Source organism: Phyllobates terribilis, unplaced genomic scaffold, assembly GCF_046119375.1.
Source record: "Phyllobates terribilis strain yellow unplaced genomic scaffold, ASM4611937v1 Scaffold_11__3_contigs__length_659146591, whole genome shotgun sequence".
Taxonomy (NCBI): domain Eukaryota; kingdom Metazoa; phylum Chordata; class Amphibia; order Anura; family Dendrobatidae; genus Phyllobates; species Phyllobates terribilis.
The window spans coordinates 576,064,168-576,078,476 of NW_027362771.1; the positions used below are offsets into that span (position 1 = coordinate 576,064,168).

The 14,309-nt window shown below is 47.5% G+C and overlaps 1 protein-coding gene across 1 annotated transcript; it reads right to left on the reverse strand.

Moving 5' to 3' along the window:
* Positions 1-332: 332 nt before the first annotated feature.
* Positions 333-11,026, reverse strand: CDKN2D (cyclin dependent kinase inhibitor 2D). The gene is made up of 3 exons (XM_073650940.1): positions 10,781-11,026; positions 5,970-6,132; positions 333-2,386 (listed from the first exon to the last, which is right to left on the reverse strand). Exons 2-3 carry the CDS (start codon positions 6,108-6,110, stop codon positions 2,042-2,044), a joined length of 486 nt encoding a protein of 161 aa, XP_073507041.1. The 5' UTR covers positions 6,111-6,132; positions 10,781-11,026; the 3' UTR covers positions 333-2,041.
* Positions 11,027-14,309: the final 3,283 nt, after the last annotated feature.

Sequence of the window (14,309 nt, forward strand, 5' to 3'; positions counted from 1 at the left end):
ACTGCACCAATACACTACAAGAAAGAAATTAGGACGGGAGAGAGATTTCTGCTGTTGATGTATTGAACTCAAAGGATTGACCACAGGTGAAATCTTTCAGTAATAGCACCACCTTAGCCAACAGGCAATGTTTGGTATTGCAGATCAGCCACATGCCCCTCCCTGTCAGTCTTCTCACGCCTCCTTCCATGATGTCATCTCCAGTGGACCAATCACAACCTGTAGGAGGAGATGACATCACTATGTACAATACTTTTCTACATCCTCATATCAGATCCCACCCCCCCCCCCCCCCCCCGAAAAAAATGAGACTCCGCAGGCCAGGACCTGAGTATTTCACATTTTATATTTATTGTATTCAGATCTCAAAACAGCAAGCGATGCCGACACCGACATCCAGAGTTAAAACCACCCGAATGTAACAAGGATTAAAGAAAAAAAAAAAACCTTCAAGTCCACAAATATTAATTTAATAGTTAAAAACATAAAATCATCCAAAAAGTCCTTCACGGGTTTAATAAATACAGAAATTCATATTTCATCCAATGCTACAGATTAAACACACAAAACAATTCATATCATTACTTAAATTAATATTTTAAAAAAGCCATTAAATACAGTTTTATAATGTGCACGAACGGGACACAAACTTTAAAAAAAAACGCGCGATTTTTTTTGTAATGTTTTTTTTTTTCCAAAATAAAAAGAAGCCACAGAAATATGAGGTAAATAAATAAAAAAAAATACAACATAAACGGATGCATACCCAGTAGGAAATGATACCACAGACTGACAATCCTCTTATATTAGTACTGCAAAAAAAAAAAAAAAAGAAGAATATTGCACCGTGTAACCTCAATGTTTGCGCGAATATATTACGATAAGAAAGTAGTTTATTTTTTTACATTATGGCGGTAAAAAAAAAAATTGTTCATTTTTTTTTTCACATTTATGAACACGGAAAAAGTTTATGTTTTGCTCATTTGCATACAAAAACAATTATATATATATATATATTTATTTATTATTTTTATTTATTTATTTTTATTTTTTTAAATGCGCACTTAAATTCATTTTAATGGTAGAGATTTTGGGAATTAAGTGGGTGTCATGGCCCTTTAAGACGCTCTTGCTATTGTTCGTCGTTTGATGCTGTATACTGTTGTAAACGGTGTAAAAATTACAGTAAAATTGTGGACGGGGATGACAATAGAATGAGCTGTTGTGCCGCGTCCGGGGAACACGAGGGGTTAAGCCGGATGGGACACGGCTATCCCGAATTCCTGCGTGGCGCTCTCCTACGCTGGCGCCGGGACCTTAGTCATTCATAGGAAGAAGCAAATCTCAGAATGGCATGTTGTAGGAGGATTAGAAAAAAAAAACATTCCTTCTGCTCGTGTCCGCCTACCTCAAATTCTAATCCGGTGACCGCTCCGCCGCCGCGGCGGCTACAAGGTGGCATTAGGATACAGAACTGCTGATACAACCTGTGCTCTGGGATGGAGGTCTAGTGGTACTGTACCTTTAATTAATGCATTTGCATAGGGAAAAGTCAGAAAAAAAATAAATAATGTAAAACATAAATAAAAAAAATTAAAATTAGACAAAATATAAAAAAAATAAAAAATTAAAAATAAAGAAATAAAATGAAAAATTAAACAAAATAAAATAACAATAATAACAAAAAAAAAAAAATCACCTGAGTATTAAAAAAAACAAAAACAAACTGCACATAACCGGCCATACATGCATATAGTATATACACTTTTCATAGGGCAATGCCCCCCTTACATCACCCCCGCATGTAATTGGGCGCAGGGGCTCCAATAAGTACAGTTTATAAAAGCAAGTATGTGGATATAGGACGTGTCTGAACGCACCGGACGTCAGCCGCCGCCGCGTCTCCTCATTTATTTAGTGCCGCCCCTACGAGTGGAACCCAATAGAAATGGCAGCTGATGGATAGTGGGCGGTGGGCACCGCGAGGCGCCGTGCAGGGAGGAGGCTTCGCTCTTCGTCTCATACCCACACGGCGCCATCTCTACCTATGTAATTCTAATATGGCCTCCAGGTTGGGGTCCAGCATGGACGCGAGCTGCAGGGGTGTTCTGCCCTGCCGGTCCCGGTGCTCTAAGTTGGAGCGTGAGGCGAGGTAGGCGATGACGGGGAGGTGGCCCTCTCGGAGGGCCAGGTGGACCGGGAGAGAGCCAGAGGCGTCAGGAGTGTTGACGTCGGCTCCGTATTGAACCAAGACCTGCAGGGTGTCCAGAAAGCCAGTCCGGGCGGCATCATGAGCCGGGGAGCTGCCGTACGAGTCCTGGGTATTCGGGCAGGCGCCCTGCTTCAGAAGCTCGGATGCCACCGATGTGCTGCCGAACATCATCACCTGGACAGACAAAGGGAGAGGGAGTCACAGAAAGAACAAGCGGGGAAGGGCACAATACATACAGCTCCTATAGAAGTCAATGGAAGCAGTATCAATACATAGCCCACTAGTGCCCTCTAGTGGGAGTACTCAGAACACTTCTAGATAATCCAGGCTGCTTTGCCTTAGGACAGAGACAAAGACACAGGCCAATCAGTATAGAGTATAATGGGCCCCACATAGTCCCCCGTACAGAACAGTGGGCCCCACATAGTCTCCCATACAGAACAGTGGGCCCCACATAGTCCCCCATACAGAACAGTGGGCCCCACATACAGAACAGTGGGCCCCACATAGTCCCCCATACAGAACAGTGGGCCCCACATAGTCCTCCATAAAGAATAATGGGCCCACATAGTCCCCCATACAGAATAATGGGCCCACATAGTCCCCCATACAGAACAGTGGGCCCCACATAGTCCTCCATAATGAATAATGGGCCCACATAGTCCCCCATACAGAACAGTGGGCCCCACATAGTCCTCCATAAAGAATAATGGGCCCACATAGTCCCCCATACAGAACAGTGGGCCCCACATAGTCCTCCATACAGTATAATGGCCCCACATAGTCCTCCATACAGAACAGTGGGCCCCACATAGTCCCCCATACAGAACAGTGGGCCCCACATAGTCCCCCATACAGAACAGTGGACCCCACAGTCCTCCATACAGTATAATGGCCCCACATAGTCCCCCATACAGAACAGTGGGCCCCACATAGTCCCCCATACAGAACAGTGGGCCCCACATATAGAACAGTGGGCCCCACATAGTCCCCCATACAGAACAGTGGGCCCCACATACAGAACAGTGGGCCCCACATACAGAACAGTGGGCCCCACATAGTCCTCCATACAGAATAATGGGCCCCACATAGTCCTCCATACAGTATAATGGGCCCCACATAGTCCTCCATACAGAATAATGGGCCCCACATAGTCCTCCATACAGAATAATGGGCCCCACATAGTCCTCCATACAGAATAATGAGCCCCACATAGTCCTCCATACAGTATAATGGGCCTCACATAGTCCTCCATACAGAATAATGGGCCCCACATAGTCCTCCATACTGAATACAGGCGTCGCGGGCCAAATAAAGCCATCCTGCGGGCCAGATTTGGTCCATGGGCCAGAGTGTGACATGTATGCCTTAGGGCAGTGGTCCCCAACCTTTTTTGCACCAGGGACCGGCTTGAAGCAAGATCATTTTTCCATGGCCCAGCAAGGAGGGGGTGGGGTGGGCGGGGCTTTGGTCATATGGGGGCGGGGTAATGGAGGGATTTGGAGTTTAGTGCATACTTATCATATAGTGTAGACCAGGTCCCCGCCAGGAGCTATGCCAGGAGCCCCACATAATGTGCTGTGCCAGGAGCCGCATCACTGAGGCCCCATCACGCCCTGCAGCAGGACAGGGCAGCTGTCCTGACAGCTGCTGTTCAGCTGCATTTACTTGATCCCAGGGGCGGACACAGACTGTAGTGGGCCCCTGTGCAAGAAATTTTTGGGGCCCCCCCCCGCCCTTCATAAGGCAACAAAGTTATGTAAACATAACCCCCCCATGTGCATCTCTCATCCCCCCCCGTGCATCTCTCATCCCCCTCCGTGCATCTCTCATCCACCCCCCGTGCATCTCTCATCCCCCCCGTGCATCTCTCACCCCCCCGTGCATCTCTCATCCACCCCCCGTGCATCTCTCACCCCCCCGTGCATCTCTCACCCCCCGTGCATCTCTCACCCCCCCGTGCATCTCTCATCCACCCTCCGTGCATCTCTCATCCCCCCCGTGCATCTCTCACCCCCCCGTGCATCTCTCACCCCCCCGTGCATCTCTCATCCACCCCCCGTGCATCTCTCATCCACCCCCCGTGCATCTCTCATCCCCCCCCGTGCATCTCTCATCCCCCCCTTGCATCTCTCATCCACCCCCCGTGCATCTCTCACCCCCCCGTGCATCTCTCATCCACCCCCCGTGCATCTCTCACCCCCCCGTGCATCTCTCATCCACCCCCCGTGCATCTCTCACCCCCCCGTGCATCTCTCATCCACCCCCCGTGCATCTCTCATCCCCCCCGTGCATCTCTCATGCCCCCCCCGTGCATCTCTCATGCCCCCCCCGTGCATCTCTCATCCCCCCCGTGCATCTCTCATCCCCCCCCGTGCATCTCTCATCCCCCCCCGTGCATCTCTCATCCCCCCCCGTGCATCTCTCATCCCCCCCCGTGCATCTCTCATCCCCCCCCGTGCATCTCTCATCCCCCCCCGTGCATCTCTCATCCCCCCCCGTGCATCTCTCATCCCCCCCGTGCATCTCTCATCCCCCCCCGTGCATCTCTCATCCCCCCCCGTGCATCTCTCACCCCCCCGTGCATCTCTCATCCACCCCCCGTGCATCTCTCATCCCCCCCGTGCATCTCTCATGCCCCCCCGTGCATCTCTCATCCCCCCCCGTGCATCTCTCATCCCCCCCGTGCATCTCTCATCCCCCCCCGTGCATCTCTCACCCCCCCGTGCATCTCTCATCCACCCCCCGTGCATCTCTCACCCCCCCCCGTGCATCTCTCACCCCCCCGTGCATCTCTCATCCACCCCCCGTGCATCTCTCATCCACCCCCCGTGCATCTCTCATCTCTCCCCTCCCTCCCATGTGCATCTCTCATCTCTCCCCTCCCTCCCATGTGCATCTCTCATCTCTCCCCTCCCCCCATGTGCATCTCTCATCTCTCCCCTCCCTCCCATGTGCATCTCTCATCTCTCCCCTCCCCCCCATGTGCATCTCTCATCTCTCCCCTCCCCCCATGTGCATCTCTCATCTCTCCCCTCCCTCCCATGTGCATCTCTCATCTCTCCCCTCCCCCCATGTGCATCTCTCATCTCTCCCCTCCCCCATGTGCATCTCTCATCTCTCCCCTCCCCCCCATGTGGATCTCTCATCTCTCCCCTCCCCCATGTGCATCTCTCATCTCTCCCCTCCCCCCCATGTGCATCTCTCATCTCTCCCCTCCCCCCCATGTGGATCTCTCATCTCTCCCCTCCCCCCATGTGCATCTCCCATTCCCCCCACTCCTAGTTAATTGTATTTAAAAAAAAATAAAACTTGTTATACTTACCCCCATGCGATCCCTGCAGAATCCTGGCGCTCGTCCAAATCGCTGACACCAGGTTCTCCTGACTTCCGGCCATGTGACGGCGCCGTCACATGACTGGAAGTCAGGGGAATCATGAAGGTGCTGCCGCAGCAGCGCAGCGCTAAGATGTCCCGGACCCGGCGCTTAGCATGCGGCCGGGGGCCCCATGAGGAGAGAGACGCACAAGAGGGGGGCTCCGAGGGGGCTCCTACCGGCCGGGCCCCATACTGGAGTCAGGGCAGTCATGCCCTGATGGCGGCCCTGCTGGAGGCTGGAGGGGCCCCCTCTCCCCGCGGACCGGCTGAAAAACCCCAACGGCCCGGTCCTGGTCCGCGGACCGGCGGTTGGGGACCTCTGCCTTAGGGTATGAATGCAGCCATATATCAGGTGAGTGCACGGTGTGGCAGTACACACCTGCAGGGCGGTCTTCCCAAAGCGGTTCAGGCAGTCCGGATGGATCCGCTCCTGGTACAGCAGCCTCTTCACCTCCTCCAGGTCTCCCTGAGCTGCGGCTCGTGTCAGGAGGTCTCCGGCGCTGGTCTCGTGCACCAACATGAGGGGTGAGGATGAGGGGGATCTGTGAGGAGAAGAGGAGGAAGGTCAGCACTAACAATGCTACAGAACCACAAGACTACTGGGGTGGCACCGTCATTCACATTACTGCACACGGCCCCATAGACATGGCAATACGTGATACTGCACTGATTATGGGGGCACTCTGCTTATGCACTGCATGTTGTTCAATGGCTCCTCCCTGGAAACTCTACCAGCAGTGCCGGGGATCTGGGCGAGGAGCAGTTGTCATGCAGTCAGAATAGCGCACAGCTGTCCTGGACCGCCTGTCTCACCACGAGGATTACATATGGGACAGCTGCCCGTCCTGTACAGCACTGAGCGCACATGCCGTATTGTACTCTGCCGCTGCAGAACCTCTTTATAATAGGAAGGGGGAAGTTCCATGTGAGTGCACTGATGTGACTAGGAGCTGCGCACACATTGGCCCCCGCTACTGGCGGCCACAAGCTCTTCCCTGCGGCATGTGTGATGTGGGGGTCGCGTGTTCTCTGATTGTCACACAGGTCTCCCTGTCTGTCCCCTGGTCATGCAGATCACATGATCACAGCGCTGCGCCCATCATTACAGCCCAGACCGGCGCAGCCCAGACCGACGCAGCCCAGACCGACGCAGCCCAGACCGACGCAGCAGAGCGCAAATTACGAAAACACATATCATTACCGTACAGACTACCACAGCGCAGCACACATTACATATATACATATACATACTGTCCATACAGTGCCATCATACTGCACATATATATATATACACACACACCGCTATACACTGCCTGCACATGGCGCAATGCAACATTGCATCCACAGTGGCTGCTTAGCAGTTTTGTGGAGATGCTGCATAGATGCCGGGATGTTTCCACTCTGCTCTATGTGGGACTATTATGAGAGCGCTGTATTCAGTATACTGTGCGGCACTAATATGAACACACTATGTGGCACTATTACATGAGGAGGTAAATGGCACTACAACGACAGCAGTGCATGGCACTATTATATTGCCACTGAGTGGTTCTATTAAGAACACACTATCAGTATTGTATGGACACTATTATGTGGGTAGTAAATGGCACTATTATAAATGCACTATATGACAATAGTCGTGGCATTTCATACCCGTATAATACTAACATACAGTGCATTAGAATTAGTTCTACAATGTGCCATCTAATAGTGTCCACACCGTGTGTTTATAAAAATACCATATACTGAGAACAATACAGTGCACACATAATAGTGCCACATGATGTGTTCATATTATTGCCATATACTGGTCACATTATACCACCATACAGTACAATCACAGTGGTCCTGTATAGTAAACCGAATATATAGAATTCATTTGCATTTATAATAATGACACAGTGAAGCTCTGAGATGGCCACATAATATCTGCATTATCCCACCATATGGCATCTACAGTAGTGCTATAGAGTGAAGATACGACTTACTGTGCGCACATAAAAGAGCAAGCTACTGCCCACATAATATGGTCACTAGATGGCAGTATTATGAATGCACTCTGCACACCATTATTAGTGGAATTTAATGCCTATTACTGACAAACATTGTGTTCAAATTAGTGCCACACAGTGCACATATAATAATGCCATACAGTGCTTTCATATTAGCACCATGCACTGCCCACATAACAGCGCCACTGGTAGCTGGCACTATCATATACGTGCACTACTATATACGGGCACTACGTGGCACTATTATATACGGGCAATACTATGACCACTGCATGGCCCCATTGTGCTCACACTCTGCTATAGGGCCCTTACTATATGGCACTGGTATCTGGCACTATTATATACGGGCACTACTATACACGGGCAAAATTATATATGGGCACTACTATATATGGGCACTACGTGGCACTATTATATACAGGCACTATGTGGCACTACTATATACGGGCACTATTATATACGGGCACTACGTGGAACTACTATATACGGGGACACTACTATATATGGGCATTATTATATATGAGCACTACTATATACGGACACTACTATATACAGGCATTATGTGGCACTATTATACATGGGCACTACTATATGCGGACACTACTATATACAGGCATTACGTGGCACTATTATATATCGGCACTACCTGGCACTATTATATACAGGCACTACATGGCACTACTATATACAGGCACTACGTGGCACTATTACATACGGGCACTACTATATACAGGCACTACGTGGCACTATTATATACGGGGACACTATTATATACAGACACTACATGGCACTATTATATACGGGCACTACCTGGCACTATTATATACAGGCACTACATGGGACTACTATATACAGGCAGTACGTGGCACTATTATATACGGGCACTACGTGGCACCATTATATACTGGCACTACGTGGCACTATCATATACTGGCACTACGTGGCACTATTATATACTGGCACTACGTGGCACTATTACAGTTAGGTCCATATATATTTGGACAGAGACAACATTTTTCTAATTTTGGTTCTAGACATTACCACAATGAATTTTAAACAAAACAATTCAGATGCAGTTGAAGTTCAGACTTTCAGCTTTCATTTGAGGGTATCCACATTAAAATTGGATGAAGGGTTTAGGAGTTTCAGCTCCTTAACATGTGCCACCCTGTTTTTAAAGGGACCAAAAGTAATTGGACAATTGGCTCCAAGGCTATTTCATGGACAGGTGTGGGCAATCCCTTCTTTATGTCATTCTCAATTAAGCAGATAAAAGGCCTGGAGTTGATTTGAGGTGTGGTGCTTGCATTTGGAAGGTTTTGCTGTGAAGTAAACATGTGGTCAAAGGAGCTCTCCATGCAGGTGAAACAAGCCATCCTTAAGCTGCAAAAACAGAAAAAAAACATCTGAGAAATTGCTACAATATTAGGAGTGGCAAAATCTACAGTTTGGTACATCCTGAGAAAGAAAGAAAGCACTGGTGAACTCAATGCAAAAAGACCTGGGCGCCCACGGAAGACAACAGTGGTGGATGATCGCAGAATAATCTCCATGGTGAAGAGAAACCCCTTCACAACAGCCAACCAAGTGAACAACACTCTCCAGGAGGTAGGAGTATCAATATCCAAATCTACCATAAAGAGAAGACTGCATGAAAGTAAATACAGAGGGTTCACTGCACGGTGCAAGCCACTCATAAGCATCGAGAATAAAAAGGCTAGACTGGACTTTGCTAAAAAACATCTAAAAAAGCCAGCACAGTTCTGGAAGAACGGACAGATGAAACCAAGATCAACCTCTACCAGAATGATGGAAAGAGAAAAGTATGGCGAAGGCGTTGTACAGCTCATGATCCAAAGCATACCACATCATCTGTAAAACACGGCGGAGGCAGTGTGATGGCTTGGGCATGCATGGCTGCCAGTGGCACTGGGTCACTAGTGTTTATTGATGATGTGACACAGGACAGAATGAATTCTGATGTATTCAGAGCCATGCTGTGTGCTCAGATCCAGCCAAATGCAGCCAAACTGATTGGTCGTCGTTTCATACTACAGATGGACAATGACCCAAAACATAAAGCCAAAGCAACCCAGGAGTTTATTAAAGCAAAGAAGTGGAATATTCTTGAATGGCCAAGTCAGTCACCTGATCTCAACCCAATTGAGCATGCATTTCACTTGTTAAAGACTAAACTTCAGACAGAAAGGCCCACAAACAAACAGCAACTGAAAACCACCGCAGTGAAGGCCTGGCAGAGCATCAAAAAGGAGGAAACACAGCGTCTGGTGATGTCCATGAGTTCAAGACTTCAGGCAGTCATTGCCAACAAAGGGTTTTCAACCAAGTACTAGAAATGACCATTTTATTTACAATTATTTAATCTGTCCAATTACTTTTGGTCCCTTTAAAAACAGGGTGGCACATGTTAAGGAGCTGAAACCCCTAAACCCTCCATCCAATTTTAATGTGGATATCCTCAAATGAAAGCTGAAAGTCTGAACTTCAACTGCATCTGAATTGTTTTGTTTAAAATTCATTGTGGTAATGTCTAGAACCAAAATTAGAAAAATGTTGTCTGTGTCCAAATATATATGGACCTAACTGTATATACTGGCACTACCGGGCACTATTATATACGGGCACTACTATGACCAGTGCATGGCCCTGTTGTGCTCACACCCTGCTATAGGGCCCTTACTATACGGCGCTGGTATCTGGCGGTATTATATACGGGCACTACTATGACCAGTGCATGGCCCCATTGTGCTCACACCTACTATCGGGCCCTTACTCTACGGCGCTGGTATCTGGCGGTATTATACGTCCAGTCCTATAGGAAGTCCCGGGTGATGGAGCATCTATAGAGGGATAGTGGCCGCGGCTGATGCTGGTGGCCCCCGTGGCCCCCTGTCTGGGACCTGCGCCGGTCTGCAGGGTCATACACGTTATGATCAGGCACTCAGAGCAGCGCAGGCTGTAACCATGGCGACACATAAGTCAGCATGAGAGCTGTGTACACCAGCCGGCGGTTGTTGTTTTCCCCAGATGCTGGTGACGTCACCATAGTAACACACCCTGTCCGCAGATGACCCTGCCCATAGGTGTAACAAGAGGATAAGTCTGTACAGTGACAGGTAGCCCCCAGCCTCCGCACACACAACAGCCGCCGCCTCACCTCCTCTCACAGTCTGCGTTCCCTCCTTGACCACCGTGTGATCCCGTCAGAACGGAGGCGACCAACGGACGCAGCGGCAGCCGAGCGCTCACCCGCCGGCTCTGTTTCGTTCTGTGTCTCTGACGTCACCGCCCCACGTGGTACGAGAGTGTTTTTTTTAAAAATTGCAACTGTGTATCCGCAAGTCAGAGGGAGGAAGGCAGAGTCTGACCGGACCGTCACCTCTAGCCACGCCCATCCCCAGCACACTCCACCAATGAGGAGAGGTTAGAAGAGAGGGCTCGCCGTTGCTATGAAGTAACCTAGGGAAGGACTGCGACAGAGGACATCACTGGTTAGCGAGGCGCCAATCAGAGGATTTAGCTTCATGTGGGCGGGGCGTGTGATGTTTTTTAAACGCAGAGAGGGCGGGTTTTGCGTTAGTGCTGAGGTAAAGGGTCAGGTCGGTGTCAGGACGCTGCTCACCTCCCTGTAACCTCAGCTCCTGTGGTGAGGAGTCCAGGAGGGACACTGGCAATGGCCGCTCTCCTTCCCTACTGGCCTGTGCTTTGTTCCAGGAGTCATATTTTATTTTTCCCTTGACTTATCCCTATTCATTTTATGTACAGAAAGAGTAACAAAAATCTAAATGTGGTGAAATGCAATTCCGCCATGGTACAGGTCGCTACGGCAACAGCGATCCCAAAGAAATATTCTTTTATTATTTCCATTAAAAAAATTCAGACTTTTTTTTGTGTGTTTTTCTGATATCCAGAATTATTTTTATTTTTCCATGATGTGACGGCTCCGTTCATGGCAAAATAAAATCATTATTTTTTTTTATTTTATTTTGCCATGAACGGAGCAGTCACATCATAGAAAAATAAAAATAATTCTGGATATCAGAAAAACACACAAAAAAAATGTTTTCTGAATTTTTTAACAGAAATAATAAAAGCTGTAGGTTGTATTGTTACTGTTTTGGGCTACAAAAGATTTTGATTGCCTTGTAATTTTTATTTTTTTTTTTAATATTTTTTTTTTTATTGCTTTTTAGCATTTATCCTGCAGGTTGAATTTATACCAGATATTTCAATTTTTATATTTTCTTTTATCCTGAAAGAAAGGGGTTGATTTAATTTTTATTTTAACGTTTTTATTTATTTTTGAATTATTATTTTTTTTAGTTATGTGATCTTTCATGGCATATACTGCATATAGCGAAATTACTAGACCTAGGGACATTCAGTAAACCACCACCCCCCCCGAGTACTGTGCCAGCCCGTCGGCTCCCTGCAGGGAGGAGGGGGAGGTCAATGGCTGCCACAGTTGGTAACTAAACTTTTGCTAGATTTTATTTTTGTCTACACAATATGGCCATCAGCTGACTGAGTGGTCACATGACTGCTTTGGGGTATGGGAACCAAATTGAGCCCATAAAGTTCTAATGGGTGAGTTGTCCCTGTAGTTTACACTATGCCTTAAATTTCTCCAAAGCATGACCGCTTTCTCCCCCCAAAACAGCGCCACACCAGGTTGTGTCCAGTATTGCAGTTTAGCTCCATTCACGTCAATGGAGCTGCAATACCAGACACTAACTGTAGTCAGGTGTGGTGGCGCTCTTTCTGCGAGACGGTCGCCATGTATTTATACTCCTAGGCAGCACCTTTCTGCTTTGAGCATAAACGTTTGAGTCTGAATCCTATATTTATGCTCTGGGTATGGGCCTACAGTGACCTACAGCTGACAACCAGCTCCAATCCTGGTTGTTGAACCATTTAGATGCAGTTGTCAAAACCAACCAGGGCTTCTAAACAGTTAGAGGCAGTAGTGTGCTCAGTGCAGACTGGAAGACGAGAGTCTTTGTACAGTGAAGCATAAAGTCTTGTAAATGGTCGGTCCTCTGAAAAGAAGATGGGAGGTATGTAACAGGGAGTCCCGAGGAGCATCACCATCACTGATGGGAAACCTATCCATAATACGTCATGGGGTCTTCGCGCATCTGGTTACTACAACCCCATTATGGGCATTTGCCCCTTTCCGATATAAGAACCTTGGGTAAAATGTCTAACTGTGGCTTGAGGGCCAAACAACCTCCTAATAACTATGAAATATGACTGTGTGCAGTCTTGGATGATGTCCCAGGTCATCATTCTTGGCGCAGCTTGTCGGATGGTCAGCACAGGTTTTTGCCCTCCCATTGCTATAATTGGGCCGCCCATGGAGGGTTGAAGAGTGTAGTGAAGGCATAGCTAGATAAAAAAAAAATTGGTCACAGATCACTCTGATGTTTACCGGTGGGCAACAGCTTGGTGGAGCGCCCTGACCTAAAGAGAACCTTGGGTTAGGAGGACCTCAAGTGACTGCACCAACCTGTCTGCTTCGAGACCCCCTGTAAAGAGAGAGCGACAGGAGGGCTGCTGGGAATGTCGTCTGGGAGCTGAAGCGAGTTGTGGTGTGAAGAATGAACTTTCCGTAGCCAAGAGAGCACAAGAAAAGACCGAGGACTTGAGTCATTATTGCATTTAAGCCTTTTTAGTTTTTTTGTCGGCTTTCCTTTGTTTTTCATTTACAGTCTATTCTTCTTTTGCACTTTTTTTAGTTCTATTCGCTATTGTGGTGGGATTAGGGATTTCCAGATGTTTTTTTTTTTTTTTTTTCAGCTGATTCATTATTTGTGAGTTAAAAGAACAAATATACTCCAGTCCTCCAGAGTGATTATATGATCAGCTAATTTTTTTTTTTTTACAGTTTAACAGAACATGTGATTTTTTTTCTCTAAAAAGTATCCAGAAAAGGTTAAAAAAAAAAAAAAAAGATTTTGTGCAAAAAGTATAAACCACGGTTGAAAATTTGAAGAATTTACTGCCAAAAACAAACAAATATAAGAAAAAAGAAAAGAAATGGGACTTCAGGAAAAAAAAAATTTAACCTGGTTCAGAGAGCGCACTTTCGAAACAAGTTTTGCTTTTCATCAGTGAGCGTACAAGCTGTGCCGTGATCATCGCCTGTCGGTGGGAAGAAGTTGTCAGCAGCGAGACTGTCTGCTTTTTCCATTAGATACTCATACTACAACCACCAAGCTCAATGCCTCCATGATGACGTGTAACCAGCAAGACTTGTACCTACATTCTGCTGTGTAACCATGAAAACTTCTGCAAATCAATCTTTGACTCGTGTTCTACTCACCATGGATGGGGTAAAATTTACCATAAACCAGCAGTGATACAGATCCATGATGGAAAATGGTCTCTGACCACTGTTTTAGGGGGCGGGGGGGGGGGGTCACCATTGAACACAGAATTGGGCGCTATCATGCCCCGTAGAAGCACCATAACAAGCCAACTGGTTGCAAACCTCAAATGGTGGACTTATTTTGTCAAGCCTGGTGAGGGGGTCTAAGGTCTTGGGAGGGGCACATTTCTAAGCAAGAGCTGGTTTTTATAAGACATTGCTGACTACTGAAAAGGAAGGACTCACCCTCCCTCATAGGCGTCACTGTTAATTATCCTTCTAGAATAGTCTATACTCCCAAAACCCACCCACACAC

Excerpts from the sequence above, each read along its gene's own strand:
- CDKN2D (XM_073650940.1), bottom strand. The coding sequence starts at position 6,110 with ATGTTGGTGCACGAGACCAGCGCCGGAGACCTCCTGACACGAGCCGCA. Across the intron at positions 2,387-5,969 it reads TTGGGAAGACCGCCCTGCAG|GTGATGATGTTCGGCAGCAC; the intron begins GTGTGTACTGCC and ends TTGTCTGTCCAG.